Raw genomic sequence first — 23460 nt, forward strand, 5'->3', positions numbered from 1 at the left:
AAAATCTTGGAGTCCCCCCCGCAATCAAAAATCATTGCCCACCACTGGTCTAACCTAAGCCTACATTGCCACTTTACAGCGCTGCAACATTCTCCCACCCTCCAGAGCAGCTAGTTACATTGCAGTACAGCACCAGTGTAAATGGGCTCCCAGCACTGTTAGCAATTTCCTCATATATGTGGTTTACATAGAGCACTGGAGACCTCTCTCACAGCACCTCTGCCATGGTCACACATTCACTTTCAAGTGCTGCCATGGCTGCACTTTAATTTTAGAAGTGTAGACAAAGCCCTACTCTATTATCCAAAACATTAAAGCTGGAAGCAGGTGTTGGAGCAATTAATTAAGCAAAATGAGGTGTACAATAGTCCTAGACCCATTTCTGAACTGGGCAAGAAGCTCTTATCTATTGTAAGGGTTTTGTATAGAGTCCATAAGCATATTCAAAGTAAAGTGCAATGAGGTCTCCTGTAGACTCTCTGGAATCTTTTATAACTAGTAAAATGAGAAGAACAATGTTTTGCTTGAACTTAATTTACATTATGAGTAGGGAGGATAAATTTTGGATGGGTGGGGAAGATGGTTTAAATATCTGATTATGCCAGAAATGGTCTCTCAAGAGGTGGATGGTGTGCACAGTGAGGGTATGTCTACACTACCACCCTAGTTCGAATTAGGGTGATTAATGTAGTCAATCGAAGTTGCATTTGCATCTTGCCGGGTGCCGCCATTTTTAAATCCCCGGTAGTTCGGACTCCGTGCCCGCGGCTACATGCGGCACAGAGTAGGTAGTTCGAATTAGGCTTTCTACTCCACGAGGAGTAACCGTAGTTCGAATTAGAAAGCCTAATTCGAACTACCTACTCCGTGCCGCGTGTAGCCGCGGGCACGGAGTCCGAACTACCGGGGATTTAAAAATGGCGGCGCCTGGCAAGATGCAAATGAAGCCCGGGATATTTAAATCCCGGGCTTCATTTGCAACTTCGATTGACTACATTAACCACCCTAGTTCGAACTAGGGTGGTAGCGTAGACATACCCTGAGAAAGCTGAACTCCAAATGATGGTAATTCCTTTGAGAGTTTGTTCCATAGCATGAAGGCCTCAAATAAAAATACTGTATCTCTTGCGCTGACATTTTTGTTCTGGGTTTTGTGAACTGCCTTATCCTGGAGACACACAAACATCCTCACAGAACTAACAGATGAAGATGTAGAGATAGAGCAGTGTCCTAATCCAACAAAGGACTTGAAGATAAGTTTGAAGGCCTTGAACTGAAACAGAAGTAGAGTCTGTGGGGGGTGTATACAAAGAGAATGCCTACAAGTGACAGCTACTGCCCAGAGGCTAAAACAAATAATAAAAATTCCCCTGAGAAGGATTTAGGGATAACGCCCTATTGGGAATCCCAGACACTTCCTGCTTCTCAACAAGTAAAGTTATGAGGGTTGGCTTTTCATTTAACTGAGCCCTTAGACAACTGAACATAGGCAATAACAACAAACACAATTCAAGAAACGAAACACCAAGATCTATAATAAAACTGAAAAGAAAAATAATGACATACCAAGAGGAAAAAGATATTGCAAAGATTAGATAAATTGTATTTTTTTTCAATTATCAATGTGATCAACAATGTTGCTATCAAATACAGTACACAATAAATAGTATATAATGTTCTATTCCTTACATTGTTCAGAAAGCAGCTAGCGTGGAAGGATGGCAGCATAGTACCTTTTCATCCTGACTTAGGGTGTTCAAAAAAACTTTTAAAGACCAGACTATAACATAAATTTTTGTGATTATATTAAAGGTATTCTAGCAGGATATGTGAAGATGAACATTATACGATAAAAAAGAATATAATCATCAGAGACTTTGTTTTATAGACAGAGCACAGAAGCATAAATAATTATGCACAAGCCTATCAGAATGGTACAGTCTGTCTATATCTTATGCACCAAGAAACCATAAATTTACAGATATCCAAATGCTACATCATCGATTATATATTTTAGAGAATTTGCCTGTTTGATCGAGAACTCCTTCCATATACTAAGAGCTAGGACCACCAAATTCAGTATACAGCTTTCTGTTATTGTAACTTAAAGCGATGTAAGTGTTTGTTTACGTGAAGGAAATGGGATGTGCTTAGAATGTGACTGCTTCTCAAAAAAACAAACAGAAAACCAAAAGTACAATCCTCACAATTGACATAACTGAGCAAATGTTGAAAGAGACTGAACCAAGATGAACCAGTAAAATAAACCTTATAGAAAAGAGATAAAAATGGAGAAATTTGGAGTAGTGCTCTGTTTGGCACTACCAAGCAATGGTGGGTAAATCTCCTAGTAATAAGTGAGCTCTTAAAGGAAAGCATTTCAGGAGAAAATGTAGGCAGTCATGGAAAAAATGTCAGCTTATTAGAAAGAAAAAAGAAATTGTAGGGGGATATGAAGAGGACAGAAGGTCAACCATTCAGTCAGACATATTTCAAACCCTAGAAAACTTGCCATGTAAAGGAGCAGGTGAAGGCAAAATCAACTGCTGAATAAATACAAACCACAGTTGATGAGAGTAAAGGATAAAGAGATAAGAAAAGGAAAGTGAAAGGATATATAAGAAACAAACAAAAAAATTGATTAAAAACAGAGATCTTGGAAATATTAGACTGAATTTAACAAAATTTGATCCAGTTTATTATATTTTTTTTAAAGCAACATTATAGATGGGTCACAGGGAGCATTTTAGGGAGACTAAGTTTCCTAAAATATGATTAGGAGCGGTGTGCTTTTCAGAAACAAATCATCTCTGAAATAGATGGACTGAGCAATGCATGTACAAAATTAAGACAGACCAATGATTTAAAACTCATTTAAAAAAAATCATGCACATTTTAGTTTATGTGGTGCCCAGTAGAGAAGACAATACATTTAATAGAAAAGCCAGCTGAGGAACTCTACATGCCAACTGAATTAAAAATGATCCACAAAGCCATCCTAGAATATAAAAAGAAGAAATATCTGGAAGATAAGGTGGTAGGTAACAGCCAGCATGGATGTCTAAAGAACAAATCAAGTCAAACCAATCGGATAGCTTTCTCTGATAGGATAATAAGTCTTATGGATAAGGGAGAAGCGCTAGACGTGGTATACCTAAACTATAGTAAAGCATCTGATATGGTCTCCCATGACCTTCTTATCAATAAACTAAGAAAATACAACCTAGATGGGGCTACTCTAAGGTGGATGCATAACTGACTGGATAACCATTTTCAGAGAGTAGTTATTAATGGTTCACAGTCATGCTGGAAGGCCATAACAAGTGGGGTTCCACAGGGGTCTGTTTTGGGACCGGTTCTATTCAATATCTTCATCAACAATTCAGACAATTGCATAGAGAGCACGCTTATTAAGTTTGCAGATGATAGGAAGCTGGGAGGAGTTGCAAGTGCTTTGGAAGATAGGGTCATAGTTCAAAATGATCTGGACAAACTGGAGAAATAGTTTGAGGTAAACAGGATGAAGTTTAATAAGGACAAATGCAAAGTATTCCTCTTCACATAAAGAACAGGAAGCGACTGTCTAGGAGGGAATCTAGGGGTCATAGTGGACCACAAGCTAAATATGAGTCAACAGTGTGATGCTGTTGCAAAAAAAGCAAACATGATTCTGGGATACTTTAACAGAACGGTTGTGAGCAAGACATGAGAAGTCATTCTTCTACTCTACTCTGCACTGATTAGGCCTCAGTTGGAGTACTATGTCTAGTTCTGGGCACTACATTTCTGGAAAGATTTGGAGAAGGTCCAGAGAAGAGCAATAAAAATTATTAAAAGTCTAGAAAACGCGACCTGTGAGGGAAGATGGAAAGAACTGGGTTTGTTTAGCTTAGAAAAGAGAAGAATGATAGGGAACGTGATAGCAGTTTTCAAGTATCTAAAAAGGGTGTTACAAGGAGGAGGGAGAAAATGTTTTCTCCTTGGCCTTTGAGGATAGGGCTTAAAGCAATGGGCTTAAACTGCAGTATGGGAGGTTTAGGTTGGACATTAGGAAAAACTTCCTGTCAGGATGATTAAACATTGGAATACATTGCTTAGGTAGGTTGTGAAATCTCCATCACTGGCAATATTTAAGAGCAGGTTGGATAGACATCTATCAGAAATTATGTAGATGGTTCTTGGTCCTACTGTGAGGGCAGGGGACTGGATCTGATGTCCTCTCGAGGTCCCTTCCAGTTCTAGTATTCTATCAATTCCATTTCTATTGGTTTGGAGTAGAAATGGCATTCTTCTTATGCTGATTCCCATAAGCCACAAAGAATCCTAAACTCCTTGTGTAAGATTTTCAAAAGTTCCTCAGCAATTTAGGGTGTAAGTTCTGTTCAAAGTAACTTAGGAACTTGTAAACATCACTCCTCTTCATCTTAACCAAACAAAATATTATCCAAAGCAATGTGACTACAGTTTATAGAGATTAGCTACTCTTACGCTCCAACTGGTGCAGGAGTTTGTCCTTCAACTGACGCATGAAGAGGCATGTAATTCAGCAGCAACAGAGTTATCAGCCTTCAGAAGACATTCAAAAGAGGTGCCTCTCAGTTCCACAGTGCATGGCATTTAACAGGCTCAAAATTACCATACCATTATACATAAGCCTAGCAGTACAGCTACACTATGAGTTTGGATCTTGAAACGTAATTGTCATACTGCATCTTCATGGATATTACATCAACTATAATAAGCTAAGGTAGTTCACCACTACTACTACAAAAATTGAAATAGAAAGACTTCAGTGAAGTGTGGTCATTCCAAATGGAACTATACCAAAACATGTCAGTGGAAACCTCATACAGAAATAAATGCAGAGATCGCTGGTTAAAAGAATACTTTCCATTCAACGAGTACAGTGACATTTCAAGAAAAGTCTGCAGTTAGTTAGGCATCACAAGAAATATCACTGAATCGTGGGAAATAACTCAGTTACTTATTCTCTCTTGAGAATCAGGGTCTCCTATGCACTGCACAGCATCTCAAAAAAAAAAAAAAATCTAACATACTCCCAGAAACAACATTACAAGTAAACATTTTTGAGATACAGCAGAACAATATTCTCTGTACAGAACTTTGTAAGGAGTCCGCTTTTCTATCTGTGCTATGTTTTGGGAGGAAAGTTCTTTTAGTAGTTACTGCAATGTTCTTACGGCTGAATGGAGGAAAAGACAGTTACCTGTTCCGTAACACGTGTTTTTCAGGTGTGGTGCTCATGTCCATTCAACAAAGGTGTGTGCGCGCCTGCAACAGAGGGAAGGAGGGTGGGAGGTTTAACGGACATGAGCAACACGTCTCAAAGAACATCCGTTACAGAACAGGTAACCATCTTTTCTTCTTCGAGCGATTGCTCATGTCCTTTCAACATAGGTGTATATGGAAGTGGGCAGGAGTTACGAAAACGCAGACCGCAAAACAACCTTGCCAAATGTGGTATCCTCCCTGACCTGCTGCATGATGACATAATGAGACGTGAAGGTATGGACCGACGACCATGTCGCCATCCTACAGATGTCCTGGATCGGGACGTGTGTGAGATAATCTCACAAGGAAGCTAGAGTCCTAGTGGAGTGGGCCCTAATCAACTCTAGAGGCCAACTCTGGTGGCCTCTCCCCCACCAACTCAAAGCATATGTGGATGCACAAAGTAATCCATTTACACAATCAATCATTAGGAGAAGATAGGGGAACCCCTCCCATGCGCCGCATATGCTATAAACAGCTGCATAAAGTTGCGAAAGACCCGTGTCCTCTCCAGGTAAAAAGCCAGCGCCTGATGCACATCCAACATGTGGAGGTGCCTCTCCTCATTGTTCACATGAGATATGGGGTAGAACAAATGCAGAAAAATGTACTGGTCCACACAGAAGGCAGAAACCACCTTGAGGAGAAAAGCCGGGTGCAGCTGCAGCTGGACCTTGTCCGGTAAACGGAGGTTCTGATGTCAACCGAAGTAATGGCAATCAGGAAGGCCACCGTGAAGGAGAGTAGCAACAGAGAGCACATACCTAACGGCTCAAATAGGGGACCTATGAGCCTTGCCAGGACCAGGTTCAGGTCCCACCGAGGAAGAGAATCCCTCATCTGGGGACAGAGTTGCTCCAGACACCTTAGGAACTGAGAAATGACCCCATGGGAGACTACTGAGCGACCATGCAGCAGTGGATGAAAAGCAGAGATGGCTACCAAGTAGACCTTGATGGTGGCCAACACCAGACTCTGCTGCTTCAGGGACAGTAAGTAGTCCAGGATCTCTTGAAGAGAGGCCTTGGCTGGAATCACCTGCCATTGCTGCACCCACATGGAGAAATGGGTCCATTTAGCCGTGTACGTAGATCACATCAAGGGATTACAACTTTCAAGGAGGACCCGCTTCATGTCACATGAACATGCCAGCTCCTGCGAGTTCAACCATGGATGAACCACGCCATCAGGTGAAACGAGCTGAGAAGCAGGTGGAGCAAACGACCTTAGTCCTGGGAGAGCCTTAGTCCTAGGTCTGGCCTCAGTGGCAGCCTCCTATACATACAGGGCACCAGGTTCATCAGCATCCTGAACCAGGACTGGGGAGGCTAGGCCAGCGCGATGAGGAAAACTGTTGTTCTGTCCCTCTTGACCTTTTGCAGGACCCTGCTGATGAGGAGAAATGGAGGCAAGGCATAAAGGAGACCTTCCGACCTTTTGTGCAGAAATGCATCTTTGTCACTCATTGTGAAGAGATCTACTGCAGCAGGTGTGGGGAACTTCAGGCCCCCTTGCCTAGATCCAGCCCTTGTGGCTTGGGGCTCCCCCCAAGCATTGGGAGCCTGCACTGGCACTCCAGGCCTCCTGCTGTCCCACTGCAGGGCTACAGCACACAAAATCTACTTGCCTAGGTGCCCTAGGTTGTTGAGTATGAGGGGTTTGTGGGGGTGTCTTTCTCCTCAGTCAGGGGCCACATCAGTTAATGTTTGTTTTTGCTTCTCACTTGGGTGTGGCCCCAACTGATTTTTTGTGGGTCAGCAGCACCCAACCCAAAAAAGGATCCCCACCCCTGTACTGGGGATAACCCCAGTCTTGGAAGAGGTAGGCAATAACCTCAGGGAGGACAGCCCACTCATGGTGAAAGGAGAACTCTCTGCTGAGACGATTTACAATTGCATTTTGGACCCCTGGGATGTGATAGGTTTCCAGTGTGATGCAGTGCACGCTGCAAAACTCCTCGAGTCCTCATTGCCTCTACGCAGAGCTCTGGAGACCAGACCCTCTTTGTCTCTTTATGTACTACATGATGGCTGTGTTGTCCATGAGTACACACACCACTCCACCCTTTCTAAAGGGGACTACATACCGTGGGTGCAAAGGGACCTCATGTGAGCTCCTCAAACGTAGTCCGATGTGTGCTTGAGGATGGTATGTCACACCCGACATAACCTAGGCTGGGTGTGTCCTCCAGTCCAGGATGGACAGGACCCAGGGTGGCAACATCACCACCTGCTCCAAGGAATGCTTTGCAGGAGCATAAACAGAGGCCAACCACAACTGGAGGAGCCTCATCCTAAGCCTGGCCAGTGGCACAACATATGTGCAAGCCGCCATATGGCCCAGGATCTACAAACCCACTCACACTTGTAATCACGGGGGCGAGCATGAGCTGATGAATGAGGGCCAAGAGCGCTGTGAAACTCTCTTGGTATGGGGGGAGCAAGGCTTTGGCTATTGTGGAGTCCAGGACTGCTCCTATGAACTCTATCCTCTGGGTGGGCACCAAGATGGATTTCTTTTCGTTTAATCAGAAGCCCAGGCCACTGGCACATGAACAGAACATAAGAACGGCCGTACTGGGTCAGACCAAAGGTCCTTCTATCCCAGTATCCTGTCTGCCGACAGCGGCCAACACCAGGTGCCCCAGAGAGGGTGGACCGAAGACAATGATCAAGCGATTTGTCTCCTGCCATCTCTCTCCAGCCTCTGACAAACAGAGGCCAAGGACACCATTTTATCCCCTGGCTAATAGCCTTTTATGGACCTAACCTCCATGAAATTATCTAGCTTCTCTTTAAACTCTATTATAGTCCTAGCCTTCACAGCCTCCTCTGGCAAGGAGTTCCACAGGTTGACTACACGCTGTGTGAAGAACAACTTTCTTTTATTCGTTTTAAACCTGCTACCCATTAACTTCATTTGGTGTCCTCTAGTTCTTCTATTTAGGGAACTAATAAATAACTTTTCTTTATCGGCCCTCTCCACACCACTCATGGTTTTATAGACCTCTATCATATCCCCCCTCAGTCCCCTCTTTTCTAAACTGAAAAGTCCCAGTCGCTTTAACCTCTCCTCATATGGTACCCGTTCCAAACCCCTCATCATTGTAGTTGCCCTTTTCTGAACTCTTTTCAAGGCCAAAATATCTTTTTTGAGGTGAGACCACCACATCTGTACACAGTATTCAAGATATGGGCGTACCATAGTTTTATACAGAGGCAGTAAGATATTCTGGGTCTTATTTTCTATCCCTTTCCTAATCATTCCTATCATCCTATTTGCCTTTTTGACCGCCGCTGCACACTGCGTGGAAGTTTTCAGAGAACTGTCCACGATAACTCCAAGATCTCTTTCCTGACTTGTCGTAGCCAAATTAGCCCCCATCATACTGTACGTATAGTTGGGGTTATTTTTCCCGATGTGCATTACTTTACACTTATCCACATTAAATTTCATTTGCCCAATCACTCAGGTTGGTGAGATCTTCTTGGAGTCCCTCACAGTCTGCTTCTGTCTTGACTATCCTAAACAGTTTTGTATCATCTGCAAACTTTACTACCTCACTGCTTACCCCTTTCTCCAGATCATTTATGAATAAGTTGAAAAGGATTGGTCCCAGGACTGACCTTTGGGGGACACCACTCGTTACCCCTTTCCAATCTGAAAATTTACCATTTATTCCTACCCTTTGTTTCCTGTCTTTTAACCAGTTCTCAATCCAAGGAAGGACCTTCCCTCTTATCCCATGGCTATGTAATTTACACAAGAGCTTTTGGTGAGGGACCTTGTCAAAGGCTTTCTGAAAATCCAAGTATACTATATCTACTGGATCCCCCTTATCCGCATGTTTGTTAACCCCTTCAAAGAACTCTAATAGATTAGTAAGACAGGATTTCCCTTTACAGAAACCATGTTGACTTTTGTCCAACAAATTATGTTCTTCTACATGCTTCATATTTTATTCTTTCCTATTGTTTCGACTAATTTGCCCGGTACTGAAGTTAGACTTACCAGTCTGTAATTTCCAGGATCGCCTCTAGAGCCCTTTTTAAATATTGGTGTCACATTGGCTACCTTCCAGTTCATGAGGCAGCGGACATCGGGCTGACCTTCCATTGGCTCATCAAAGGGCAGTCTAAATCATCCAGGTAAAGATTCACGTGAACGCCCGGATGTCTCAAGTATGTCATCACCATGGACATACATTTGGTAAAAACCATATGGGCCATAGACAGTACAAAGAGGAAGACCACAAATTGGAAGTGCTTCCTTGCAACTACAAATCTCAGAAATCGCTTGTGGCCCTCAACGATGGCGAATTAGAAGCATGTATCTTTGAGGTCGAGGGCACCATATCAGTCCCTGGAATCCAGTTCGGGAATAGTAGTGGCCAGGGAGACTATATAGAACGTGAAGCGGGCCAGATACTTGTTGAGGCCTTGAAGGTCCATTATAGGCCATAAGCCCCCCTTCGTCTTGGGAATAAGGATGTAGCGAGAATAGAAACCTTTGGTCTCTAATTCTGGTGACACTCTCTCCACCGTTCCCATCTGGAGCAGCTGGAAAAGCTCCTGTTTGAGGAGCTACTCGTGAGAGGGGTCCCTGAAGAGGGATGGGGCGGGGAGTGGAAAGGTGGTATAGATGAGAGCTGGAAGGGGGAAGCCATGTTGGATGGTGGCCATGGCCCAACAGTCTGATGTAATTTCCCTCTATACTGGGATGACGGGACGTAGCCTGGCAAAGAATAGGAGGGCAGATTACCCAGGAGTCCGGTATATCGTCCTCAGCCGCACTTTCAAAAGGAACGCTTGCCCTGGCACTTTGTGTGGCTGGTCGACTGTTGGCCAGATGAGGTGTGGCAGCCTTGAATTGTAATGCTGCCAAGGAACAGCTTTTTGCAGCTAACGTTCAAGCACATAAACTTCTTAGGGAAGGTCAACCTGTTCTCTGTTCTCATTGACAACATCAACAATTAGGGAATTCTGGAGGGGGTGGAAAAAGATACTCCGAGCCATTGGCAGGTTCACAGCATTTCTTGTCCATCTCTTGCAAGCTGGCAGGATAGTATCTGGTGTCTGCAATAGTATCTGGGCTGGTTACTAAAGAACATCATTTCTAGTTAAGGCTATGTTGCCTCTGGGAGAAATTTTTAGGATATCTACCAGGGCGTTTTGATTTCTGGGACTCACATAAGAAGATTTATAAGGATTTGAGTATCACCTTCAAGAGCTCTTGGAAGACTCTGACATCAATTGCAAAGGGATGAGGGAAGAGGATCTATTTAGATAGCACTGCCTTTTCCACATCTTTTGAGGGTCCTCTTGAGGAAGGCAGCTTTGAGGTAACAGTGATTGCCCCTCTTGGCAGGTGATCTTTTGTGAAGATAGCTACTAAAACTGTGGTCTTCAGCATGCTAGCCACATGTGGCTATTTGGCTGGTTGAGTAGCCACTACTATGGCTACAGCTTCAGAACTGGTTGGACACCACTGCACTAAAGAAATAGTCTGCTTGCAGGACCCTAGATTCCAGAAAGCCCATTGTGGTGAGGCCAAAGGGAAGGAGGAGGAGCCCTGAAAGTAATCCTTCTACAGAGGCTGTCAGAGGTTGTCAGCTCATTCGTCAATCAGTTGCTCTAATCTCTTTTTGATATTCCTCTGGAAACAGAGGTTGAAATGGGGTGAAATTTCTCTCATCTATCAAGTCACAGATAATTGCAGCTAGTTCTTCATGTCTGGGAGGCAGAAAAATGTCTCCCAGTAGAGAATTTCTAGAACCAAAGAAACACTCCTGACTTATACTTGTTAACAGGGAGGCCTAGTTAGAGCTCATCTGCACTCTGGGGAATTACTGCACCAATATGTAAAATCTATCACAGAAAACTATCAACAAATAAGGGCATTTTTATTTACTATGATACAGTTTGTACCATAAAGATAAGCTGGGTTTAGTCCTAAGAATGGTCTTAAGAGTAGGAGGGAAAGGAAGTAGGCAGAAATGGCTAAAAGGGACTAGTAGATGGAAAACAGGATCAAGGTTAGTTGTTGACAGGATACCCCACATAGCTCTTATCATTCTCAGCCCTTGACCAAAATAGTACCCCAGTGGCTTATGAGGCAGACAGTCAGAAAAAAGAAAAATATGCTTCTTTTGTATGGCAGAGTAAACATTTAACTGCTAACAATTCCAGGTAGTTTAACACATTCCTAGTTTGTCTGCCTTCTCCTATTCTTCTACTCAAGGAAAAATGTTGAAAATATTTCTAGCTAGTTCTCCTGCAGCATCAACAGGATAATTAGAGCTGAGTAAGCTCTGTTATTTCTTGGATGAGAAAAGTTTGGTCTTTTCCTTCTATGACCTGTGGCTACCTTGTAGATATATTTCACCGTAGGGTGCTGAAGAAATCCTATCATGAATTCAGTGATAAAGGATTATCAAGAGGAGTGTACCTGTGTGTTCTACTTCTTTCTGGACTTGTCTTTCATTCCTGTGCAATTTGTGGACTTGCAGCAATTCAGTTAAGAGGATCAACTCACAGCAGGGAAGTTTTCAGGACAAACACATATAGCTTAGGCCAGTGGTCTCTAACCTTTTTAAGCACAAGATCACTTTTTCAATTTAAGTGCAATGTAAGATCTACCTCAAACCCAAATAACTTTGCCCCTCTTCCTTCCTGCCCCTTCTTTGAGGCCCTGCCCCTGCTCCACCCCTTCTCTGAGGCCTCACCCTGTTCACTCCATCACCCTTCCTTCCCCCATCCTCACTCACTTTCATTAGGCTGCGGTAGGAGGTTGGGGTGCAGGCTCTGGTCTTGGGCCAAGGGGTTTGGCGTGTGAGAGAGGCTCTGGGCTTAGCCCAGGGTGGGATCCAGGAGGCGTTTCAGGGTGCAAGCGCCAGGAAGGAGTTTGGGTACAGGGGACTCACATCTGGGACAGGAGGTTGGGTGCCGGAGGAGGTTCAGAGCTGGGATGGGGGTTCAGGAAGCAGGCTCTGGTTAGCAACCATTTGATAGATGGCTTCTGAGCGGTGTAGCAGTGGAGTTAAGGCAGGCTTACTCCTGCCCTGGCCCTGCACCACTCCTGAAAGCAGTGGGCATGTACAGCAATGGCTCCATGGCACCATGTACTGCCCCTCGTCTACAGGCACTGAGTCCACAGCTTCTATTGGCCACGATTCCCCATTATTGATGTCTGAAGGCAAGGACAGCATGTGGAGAGCTCTTGCTCTGCCTCTCACAGGGGCTACAGAGACATGCCTGCCATTTCCAGGAGCAGCAATTACCACAGGGATAATTACTCCAGCCACAACAGGTTAGGCATTTTAGAACTCACTGCTCAAATAATTAAATTTAAGCATGACAGAGAAATGAAAATTATGAAATGTACAGACCAGTCAAAAACCAAAAATAACACACTTTGCAAGCAGTAAAAGTAGTAACAACTCCCATGTATGTTTTGGGTTGGGAGATGAGAGGGAAGGATGGTGTGTGTTTGTGAGAATGACAGAGATTTGCATTGCCAAGCTCCCTCCATCCCCTTTTCTCTGTGTGGAACACCCTGACATCAGCACCCCGCTCTTTTCCCTCCCACAACCTACACAGCAAGCAGGAGGCTCCCAGGGGCAGCTCCAACACAGAGGGAAGGAGCAGTGTGACAGTGGGCGGAGGGAGGGGCAACTGAAGTGCCTGCACTTGATAGATTCCTGACCAATCCAGTCAAGATCCCATGTCAGAGACTCCAAGATCTACCCGGTAGATCCCCATCTACTGGCTAGTGACCACTGGCTTAGGCAGAAGATCAATGCTTAGGATCCGAGAACATTCCAGGACAGAGTATTTTATATATGGTTTAATGTACACATGTGACTGACTCTTCTGTGACAACAATTAATGTTGACAGACCAAGAAAAGAAAAAGGCATTTAGTGTACACTAAAGAACTACAAATAAATAAAAACCACTATCACTACTTAGACTATTAAAATGTCTAAAAAGCTGGTAGAGAATTCATTTTATTTATAAAAGATACTATTTAGAATAGTAGCACTTATCTTAATATTAAAACTAAAAAAAAGAAATCAGCAGTTCAACCTATGCCATCCTGTACAACAATTTTTTTCTTTATAATACAAATACTAGGGAGAATTTTCACCCAGATAAGAACTCATCACCCTAGTACTACAGCATCAATGGTTTCATGAAAGCCTATATTGTTTTTTACTTCCTTATGTTGGGAAGTGTTTAATACTCTTCTTCAATGTGCCTTTAGAAGTGCTGCTCAGTTTGCAAAGTTTATAAGCAACATTAATAAACTTTAAATGATAATTATTTTATATCACTTTACATCCATAAATGTCAGAACAACCGTATAGATCTAAATTTGGTGTTGTACATCTTGTAAAAAACTATAGGGTTTCTTTGTATTCCCAAGACGAAGCATGTTGAGGACTCACGATCCTTGGTCTCATCAAAAATTTTATGGCAATGTTTACTTTTTATTTTGTAATAACCTACTTATAAATCTAGAATAAATTAATTGTTATATTTATACAAATGTTTCTACACAAATATGTGGAAATTTAGACACAGTAAAACTAGAATCAGCATCTCAACACAGCTTAGTTATACACTTTTGCTGTAATGAACAATTTCTCTCTTGTACAAGGAAGAGTATTTAAATCATTGGTTTACAAACATTTGGTCTCAGTCTACTCATTTAAGAGCAGAAATCACAGTCAAACATCAATTTATGTAAACTCACTAGCAATTAAAAAACTATATTCACTAGTAAACATCACTAATGTAAAAATTAATATTTTGGAATTTAAAGCTATACTGGTGCAGAAAAATCTTCAAAAGGTAAAAAGAAAAAAATATTAATACTGACCTGAGAATCCTCATCTTTAAATGATCGCTGTGTAGTCAGCTTAGTATCAGACATTTCATCTGAAGATTCATTCTTTCGCTTCTGCTTTTTACCCAATGTGATTATAAGCTTGCTGTTTCAAAACAAAAATAAGAACAAAATTAACACTGTGCATATAGGTTTACGCATTATTGTACATTTTGTATTTAACGTCTAGGACACTGTCAAGGACAAAACAACTTTAATGTCATTACTCTTTTTACTACCGATACCATAGTTTCATCATGTCACAAACGAGAAGCAGACACACAGACCTAATTCTACACATTTTGCCATTGATTTCAGTGGGAGTGTAGCACTGGACTTTTTGTTATTACTAAGAACAAGGATGCAACTTTACAATAGCTAGCATTTGATATTCATCATCATCAACCATGGGCTCAACGCCCGTTGGTGTACCATACCTCCCTCTTATTTCCTTCCATCTTTCCCTGTCCAGTGTGGAGTGGCTTAATTTCTGTAGACTAGCTCTGCACCAATCTACTATATAATCTACCCATTCTCTGTGGGGTCTGTCTCTCCTATTCAGACCATCCATTATGCCGAATACCAGGGTCTTAACTTTTCGCTCATTATTCATTCTGCAGATATGCCTGAATAGCTGTAACTTCTGTTGTAAACCTTCTGCAGTAGGTTCTCTTTCGGCTGTATCCTCCTATATAATTCCTTGTTGGTGACCTTCTGTATCCATCCTAGTCTCAGGATCTTTCTATAACAACTCCTCTCGAATCTTTCGTTATCACCCATGTCTCAATACTTATTAAATCTCCAAAAGTCTAGTGGAAACATCTACATTTCTCTCCACAGGCATATCTCTCATGCATTCATCAACAGTGTTAATACATTAACTTAAATGTTTAAGCACAAAATGTATGATAGAAATGTGGGGATAAGTTGACAGGATCCTTTTAACAATTTACCGTACCTACTTCCTGCAAATTACAATATCCCCAGAAGCAGTATTACCGTATATTCCGGCGTACAAGACGACCTCTGAAGTTAAAAAACATCCCCCAAAAATCGGGGGTCGTCTTGTACGCCGGATGCCCCGCCGCCGGAGCCCCTCCGCGGCTTTGAAAGCCTTGGGGGAAGCCGGCGGCGGGGCATCCCAGGCGCGCATGGGCTGCCCCCCCGCCGGAGCCCCTCCGCGGCTTTGAAAGCCTCGGGGGAAGCCGGCGGCGGGGCATCCCAGGCGCGCATGGGCTGCCCCCCCGCCGGAGCCCCTCCGCGGCTTTGAAAGCCTCGGGGGAAGCCGGCGGCGGGGCATCCCAGGCGCGCATGGGCTGCCCCCCCCGCCGGAGCCCCTCCGCGGCTTTGAAAGCCTCGGGGGAAGCCGGCGGCGGGGCATCCCAGGCGCGCATGGGCTGCCCCCCCGCCGGAGCCCCTCCGCGGCTTTGAAAGCCTCGGGGGAAGCCGGCGGCGGGGCATCCCAGGCGCGCATGGGCTGCCCCCCCGCCGGAGCCCCTCTGCAGCGGCGCGGAGGGGCTCCGGCGGGGGGGCAGCCCATGCGCGCCTGGGATGCCCCGCCGCCGGCTTCCCCCGAGGCTTTCAAAGCCGCGGAGGGGCTCCGGCGGGGGGGCAGCCATGCGCGCCTGGGATGCCCCGCCGCCAGCTTCCCCCGAGGCTTTCAAAGCCGCGGAGGGGCTCCGGCGGGGGGGGGGGAGGGGGCAGCCCAGGCGCTCCTGGCGGCTTTGCTCCCGGTGCCTCTGGTCTGCTGGGGACCATCTCCAGCAGACCAGGGACACCGGGAGCAAAGGAGGCGGGGGGCGCTGGGGTATAAGATGAAACCCTATCTTTTAATTAAAAAGATAGGGGGTCGTCTTATACGCCCAGTCGCCCTATACGCCGGAAAATACGGTATTTCTCTCTGTGAAATATGGAACTTCTGATATCTTTTCTCATACAAGAAACCTTAGTTTAACAACAGTAGTTATACAAGTTTATAAAGAAAATATTGTAATATGCAAATATGAAACTGTAAAGTTTGACTTTTTGTGGTTTTACAAAAGAAAGAGTTAGAGAGGCCTAGACTTTACAATGGTTTCATTAGTAAACACTGCTGAGGATGAGAGTTGTGGGGCAAATTGCAATTCTACAGGAAAAGTACTAATTATTTCTTAGTTTAAATTCTAAAGTCACACAGAGAGGGGCAATATCATTAATATCCATATTTGTTTTTAATGATAGGGTGACAAAATATATGTTTTTTCATCTTAGGAATCTGACAAGTGCTACTCTTTAAGTGTATTCTCAGAGGAATAATCATCATGATTACAAACAAACAATCATGGATAAAATGATGTCCTTAAATATACACATATCAAATCTATATTATGTAAATTGCATATGAGTTAACAGTGAGAAAATTGCTTTAGCGTTCAAAGCTCTTCCTTTTCACAGCTAACTAAAGACAAGAGTTTAATCTTCATTCACAGCCAGTACAGTTATTTTACATCAAACTAAACTAAAACAATATGCACCTGAAAAAAGTAAAAAGTACCGAGAAACTTCCTCCTTAAAAAAAGGCAAAATAACTGGCTGATCATAGTAAATACATTATATCTTTAACAGTCCATGGATAAAATACAAACTTTGAAATGATGAACTACCAATTCACTATTGATAGTTTCAATGCAATAGTTCCCAAAATGTATGTACATTATATACAATGTATATTGTACATTGTATATTGTATTGTTGCATTTCAAAAATAAATCAACACTTTTCATCAATTATTTATATCCAAAAAAGAAAGCATATTTGATGACTGGAAGATGGTAAAAGGATTTTAACAAGTAGTTTTCTTTCTGCTATACAATTTTGATTTCTAGTACAAACTGAAATGTACACCTCAATTAAGTGGCAGTAAACAAAGTGGGCGAGTCTAAGTTTAAGGGGAATTGCTTGCACATGTTTGTAGGTCATTGGCTCATGGCTTCTTCACACCTCTGCCCCATGTTATAGTCTTTCAGTTAATTCTCATGTCCAAAAGTTGTTTTTCATTATCACAAGTAAGGATGTTAACGTGTAACTGATTAAATAGTTAACCAATACCATAGGAGCAGTCCCTGGGCTGGGCTGCAGGAGGACTGTTCTAGCTCCACCAGGCCCCCCACACAGGGATGCTGACTCTCAGCTCGCGTGGGCAGTGGCCAGCTGGGGAAGCTGAGGCAGCCCCCACGCAAGGGGGACTAGGCGCCATGGCTAGGCTGGAGTGGCCCTTGATTGCAGTAGGGGTCACTCTAGCCCAACCACAGTGGGTAAGGGCCATTTCAGCCATGCTGAAGCAGTCCCTCCCGACCCATATGCCCTTTAAGTGGTTAAACAATGTCAGCACTGCACTTACCCATGTAACCAATTAAATGGGATTTTACATCCCTAATTACAAGGAATAAATTTTAAAGAATGAACACAACTTTTTTTATAATCTTATCTTCAAAAGCATCATAAAAGCTGTGCTATCTGGCTCTGTACAAACCGAAAAGCTCTATAAACAGGCATTTTTAATCTTCACAAAGTCCTGTTTATAGTTTGAATGGCGTGGGGCCAGCACACTCCCTATTTGGCTTCACATAGCTCCCTGGCAGTGCCTATTGACTAGTCAATTAACCACATTTTAACATCCTTAGTTTAGAGTGTGGGAGGGGCTGGGACACAGGCTTTGGGAGGAAGATGGGTAATGGATGCCAGATCAGGGAGGAGGGCACTGACCTTGAAAGGCTCCCCACAAGCGAAGACCTACACCTGCTGAAGGTGCAGCTAGGCAGTTCTATGTACTAACCCCACCCCGAGCACTGGCTACACAGCTCCTACTGGCTGGGAAGCAGCCAATGGGAGTGGTGAATGTGACACCTATGGACAGAGACAGCACACAGAGCCACGCCTCTGCCAAGGGTAGATCATACTTGAGAGGAGCCACATGAGGCGAGCATCCTCTAGATCTGGTACCCCCAAACTCCTCTCATTTCCCCACCCCGTGCCTGGAACCTTTTACCGCACCCAAACTCTCTCAGCGCCCACATTCCAAATCCTCTCCCACGCCAATAGCTCATCCAACCCCCTCACTCTTTGTTAACCATAGTTTTTACACTTACCAGCACCCCCAAATTCCCCAACATGCCAGCTAAAAAAGCTATTACTGTACTTTGCTTTCTTCTCCCTTTGTGAATACTAATGTCTGTCTGTTAGCATTTACCCAAACTTGGGAAACTGAACAAGGTATTTTTATCCCATGATAAACTGACTGTTCTGTTGTATTCCATCTTCATTTTCCCTTCAAGCTCAATCCACCTGATCTTTGATTACATAAACTTGTTTATTCAGGTTCCCTGGTCAATTGCCTATTGGTGTCTGTTTTAAAGAAAAGTGTTTGACTTGGTCACTGCAACATATGGCCTAGTCTAGATTTTGGTGCCTATTTTAAAAGCATGATATAAACAAGGCATACTGCATTTAACACATGCTAGATTGATTATGTTAAAGCAGTGGTACTCAACCAAGGGTAAGTACCCTAAGGATACATACTGGTCTTCCAGGGGGTACATCATTTAGATATTTACGTATTTGTCCCATTTTACAAGAAGCTACTTTAAAAGTACTAGCAAAAAATTCATAAAATGACTTATTTATAATATTCTATATATTATAAGCTGATATGTAAGTATGATGCTTATAGTCTAATTGATTTATCATTCCATGGTAAAAATGTTTTCAAGTAATAGTTTGCTGTGATACTTCTGTGTTTTTGTGTCTGATTTTGTAAGCAAGTAGTTTTTAAGTAAGATGAAACTTGGGCATACGTAAAATGAAACTCAGGCATACATAAGACTAATCAGCCACCTGAAATGGATGCAGAAGTCTGGAAAAGTTGAAAGCAACTGAGTTAAAGCCTCAACTTCCCTCTAGGCTTTAACTAGGCCTGTTTAGAATGTTAAAGGAAGTCTTGTCCACATTAGACTTCTAAAACAAGTTGTAACATGGGGCCAACATCACATCTTTAAATCCTAGCCTTAACAATTTAGGATTGCAAAGAATGTAACAACCCAGAAAATCCATGAAATTTGAATGGCCTAAACATCTATTTCTGCCAGCCTTAACTGCTACCTTGCTTTACAAATAGTCCCATCTATTTTAAAAATCCATACTGTCCTGATTTACACACGGAAGAAATACTTTGCACACTGATTTCCCAACCTTGTGCTGAAGTGGGATGGGAAACAATTGCCACGTGGACAATTGCTCTCTTATCCCATATCTATAGATAGGGGTTGAGACTGGGAGCACAAAAATGCATAGTTTATTATAACAAAGGGAAATACTGAACATTAAGAATCAATGTGCTGGATCTGACCGTTAAAAATAACTTTCTGAAATTACATGTACAATTTTTGGGAAATTAAACTTCTTATAGAATCACAGAATACCAGAACTGGAAGGAACAAAAAACAGGACTATGTAGCACTTTAAAGATTAACAAGATGGTTTATTAGGTGATGAGCTTTCGTGGGCCAGACCCACTTCCTCAGATCAAATAGGGGAAGAAAATTGGCATGACCATATATACCAATTTTCTTCCACTATTTGATCTGAGGAAGTGGGTCTGGCCCACAAAAGCTATCACCTAATAAACCATCTTGTTAATCTTTAAAGTGCTACATAGTCCTGTTCTTTGTTTCAGCTAGACCAGACTAACACGGCTACATTTCTATCACTATTCTACAGGCAAAGAACTGGAAGGGACCTTGAGAGATCATCAAGTCCAGTCTCCCACCCTCACAGCAGGACCTTCTTAATCCACAGATCTTGTCCTGGACCTCATAACATCATTACTGAAGAGCTTTTCATTTGACTTTACACGCTTTCCATAGTTTAACTTTATATATGAATGCATGACTATGATGGAGTTACAAAATCTTAATAGCATGTAATTTGCTTTAAAGCAAACAAAAAAGCATGGAATTCATTACTCCTATGACAGAAATTTAGACTCTATCAACAATGATTATAAAAAATGAACTTTTTGACATTAATGTTGATTGTCCATGCTGACATTCCACATTTAATCAGCAGGGAAGCTCACCTTCTTAATCCACAGATCTTGTCCTGGACCTCATAACATCATTACTGAAGAGCTTTTCATTTGACTTTACACGCTCTCCATAGTTTAACTTTATATATGAATGCATGACTATGATGGAGTTACAAAATCTTAAGGACTATATTAAGCCTCAAATGACATTTCAAATTATGTTTAACAATTTAACAAGAAAAACAGATTTTCTCTCAAATCTGAAGAAACTGTGACCTGGAGCTCAGTTCTTTTTGCCTATGAAAATGATAAGTAAATTCGAATCAGTTAACACCTGAGGAAACTCAACCATCATGGCGTTGCACAGGAGTCATTCAGGACAAAATTAGGGATGTAAAATCCCAGTTAGTTAACCCATGAAACCTAAGGTTAACCAATTAAGTAGGTTCCTGCACACTGGAGTTTGGGGTGGGGGGGGGGAAGGGAAGCAGTCAAGAGCTGTCAGCCCCAAGCGCAGGGGCAGGGGGCTTCTGCTCCATCCTTGGGGCTGCCAGCTCCTGCTTCCTCCCTCCCTCCCTCCTGATCGCCATAAGGCTGCTCCCAGGTACCATTAAGGATGATACTTACCAGGTAACCAGTTAACTGGTTACTCTTTCACATCTCTAGACAGAATATGATATTCAGAACTTTTTATGAGCCACTCCAGTATTAGGAAAATCAGACTCAGTTTGACACACTGAATTTGCACCCCCCCCCCCAGTAGTTCGATAAAAACTATTTTTATTTGCAAATCAACATAATTTGATATTGAAATAATTTGGGGGGGGGGGGAATGACTTTAAAAAAATTTGGGGGACAGGCCTATCCTCACCTACAGACAACCCCCTAACCTCAAACAAATTATTTCCGGTAACTACACAGCACACCTCCATCATACTCATCTAGGAACCCACCCCTGCAATCAACTCCAGTGTCAACTTTGTCCACACATCTATACAAGTGACATTATCACAGGACCGAACCACATAAACCACCACATCAGAGGCTCATTTAACTGCACATCCACTAATGTGATCTGGGCCATCAAATGCCAGCAATGCCCCTCTGCCATGGATATTCGTCAAATGGGACAGTCTCTACGAGAATTAATGGACACAAATCTGATATCTGAAAAGGCAACACACAGAAACCTGATGGGGAACATTTAAACTTCCCCAGGCACTCATGAATACATCTCAAAGTCACTGTATTGCTTCAGGACAATTTCACAAACCAACTCCGCATGGAAGCCTTAGAACTTAACTTTATTTACAAGTTTGATTCCTATCACACAGGTAGGAATCAAGACACTGGCTGCATGGCCATTACATTCCACATCCTGATGACATAAACAAACAATGGATATTTAAAAACAATTAGTACCTTCTCTATTCATTTCATGTAGCATGGACACTATTTCTTTTCCCTTTTTCTTCCCTTCTCCCCCCATCCCTATTTATTTAGAAACTGGACCTTTAATAACTCCACTCATCTGAAGAAGTGGGTCGTATCCACAAAAGCTCATGATATCATCTACATGTTTTGTTAGTCTCTAAGGTGCTGCAAAACTATTTGTTGTTTTTTAAGTTTAAAAAAACCCCCAAACGGTAGCTTACCTTCATAACTTATTCTTTGAGATGTGTTGCTCATGTACATTCCATGTAGGTTCACGTGCGCTACTTACACACACTGTCTGAACTATTTCCCTTAGTAGTACCCTTTGGGCTAGCAGGGGAGCCCCCTGGAGTGGCGCCTTTTTGTCGGCTAATATATACTCCTGTTGGCCCATCATGTCCTCAGTTCCTTCTTACTGGACTACTCTGAAGAAAGGGAGTTGGGCAGGATTTGGAATGGACATGAATAATACCTCTCGAAGAACAATAGTTACAAAGGTAAGTAACCATTTTTTCTTCTTTGAATGATTGCCTGTGGCCATTCCATGTAGGTGACTCCAAAGCAGAAACCCCAGGAGGTGGGGTCAGAGTTCTAACCTTCAGCCGAGCGGAGGACAGCCCAACCAAGAGCCACATCTTCCCTAGTGCGGTGAGCAAGGGCACAATGGTTGGCAAAGCTGCGAATTGAAGATCATGTGACACCCTACAGATGTCCAGAATAGGGACTTAAGCCACAAAGGCCCTAGAAGAGGCCTGTGCCCTAATGGAGTGGACTGTGAGAGGAAGGGCTGCAACTCCAGCCAGACTATAGCACTCCCTGAAACAGAAGGTTATGCATGGTGTGGAGGTCCTTGAGCCTTCCACAATTGCCACAAACAATTGTGAGTTATAAAATAGCTTCATCCTGTATAAATAAAAGGCCAATGCTCTCCTAACATAGACTTTGTAAAGCCTGGAAGCATGGGGTTTGGGGTAAAAGAAAAACGGGAGAAAAATGTCCTGAGAGACAAGAAACAGATACCACCTTCAGCAGGAACGCAGGGTGGAGGCGTAGCCTGACCTTATTCTTGAAAAAGACTATGAAAGGGAGGTCTGAGGTAAGGGCCCTTAACTCTGACATGCATCTGACCGATGTGATAGCCACTAGGAACACCACCTTCCAGCAGAGGTACAGCAGCAACTGAGGTGGAGAAAGAAGGCCTGACGTGAGGTGGACGCCTGCAATTCCTGGACAGTGATATTCAGAGAGAGCTCCTCCTGAATTTTCATACCTTGAGTCTGCATGTTACTGATGTGGGCTCTCCATCTGGTGTCAGAAGCATCCAGCACCAACCGCAGGGTTAGGAGAGGCCTGGAGAACAGGACTCCTGTACAAACCATCTCCTCCTGGGTCCACCAGTCCAGGGATCAAAGGACATCGGGGGAACTGTGACCACCCTATCCCAGGAATGGAGGGAAGGATTGTGAGCTTGCGCCGGCTACAACAGCAGCAGGCGCATGCGGAGTCTGGCGTACTGAATCACTTACGTGCAGGTGGCCATGAGTTTCAGTTTCTGGCCATAATCATAGGAAACACCCACATAACCATGATAGCTTCCCTGATAGCCAGGGCAGAGAGTCTATGGCTGAAGTGGAGTCCAAATGAGCACCCATGAACTCTATGACCTGAGTGGCAACCAGGGTAGGCAGGCCTAGTTACAGGAAAAGGTCCTGCACCATAGCAATGTATGCCAGCACTTGGTCCAAAGAAGGGCCCTGTATAAGCCAGTCGTCTAGATAGGAAAAC

At 43.2% G+C, this 23460-nt stretch overlaps 1 protein-coding gene across 12 annotated transcripts in view; it reads right to left on the bottom strand.

The window, feature by feature from the left end:
* The window catches only part of CHD9 (chromodomain helicase DNA binding protein 9), a 218864-nt gene that overhangs the window by 125405 nt on the left and 69999 nt on the right, over positions 1-23460 (bottom strand). For all 12 annotated transcript variants that reach the window (XM_075940269.2, XM_075940264.2, XM_075940261.2 and 9 more), the window contains one exon: positions 14175-14286. In XM_075940269.2, the coding sequence (XP_075796384.2) occupies positions 14175-14286 (112 nt within the window). The remainder of the gene's footprint in view (positions 1-14174; positions 14287-23460) is intronic.

The sequence above is a fragment of the Pelodiscus sinensis genome, chromosome 12 (assembly GCF_052426305.1).
Source record: "Pelodiscus sinensis isolate ZL-2025 chromosome 12, ASM5242630v1, whole genome shotgun sequence".
In the NCBI taxonomy this organism is placed as follows: Eukaryota; Metazoa; Chordata; order Testudines; family Trionychidae; genus Pelodiscus; species Pelodiscus sinensis.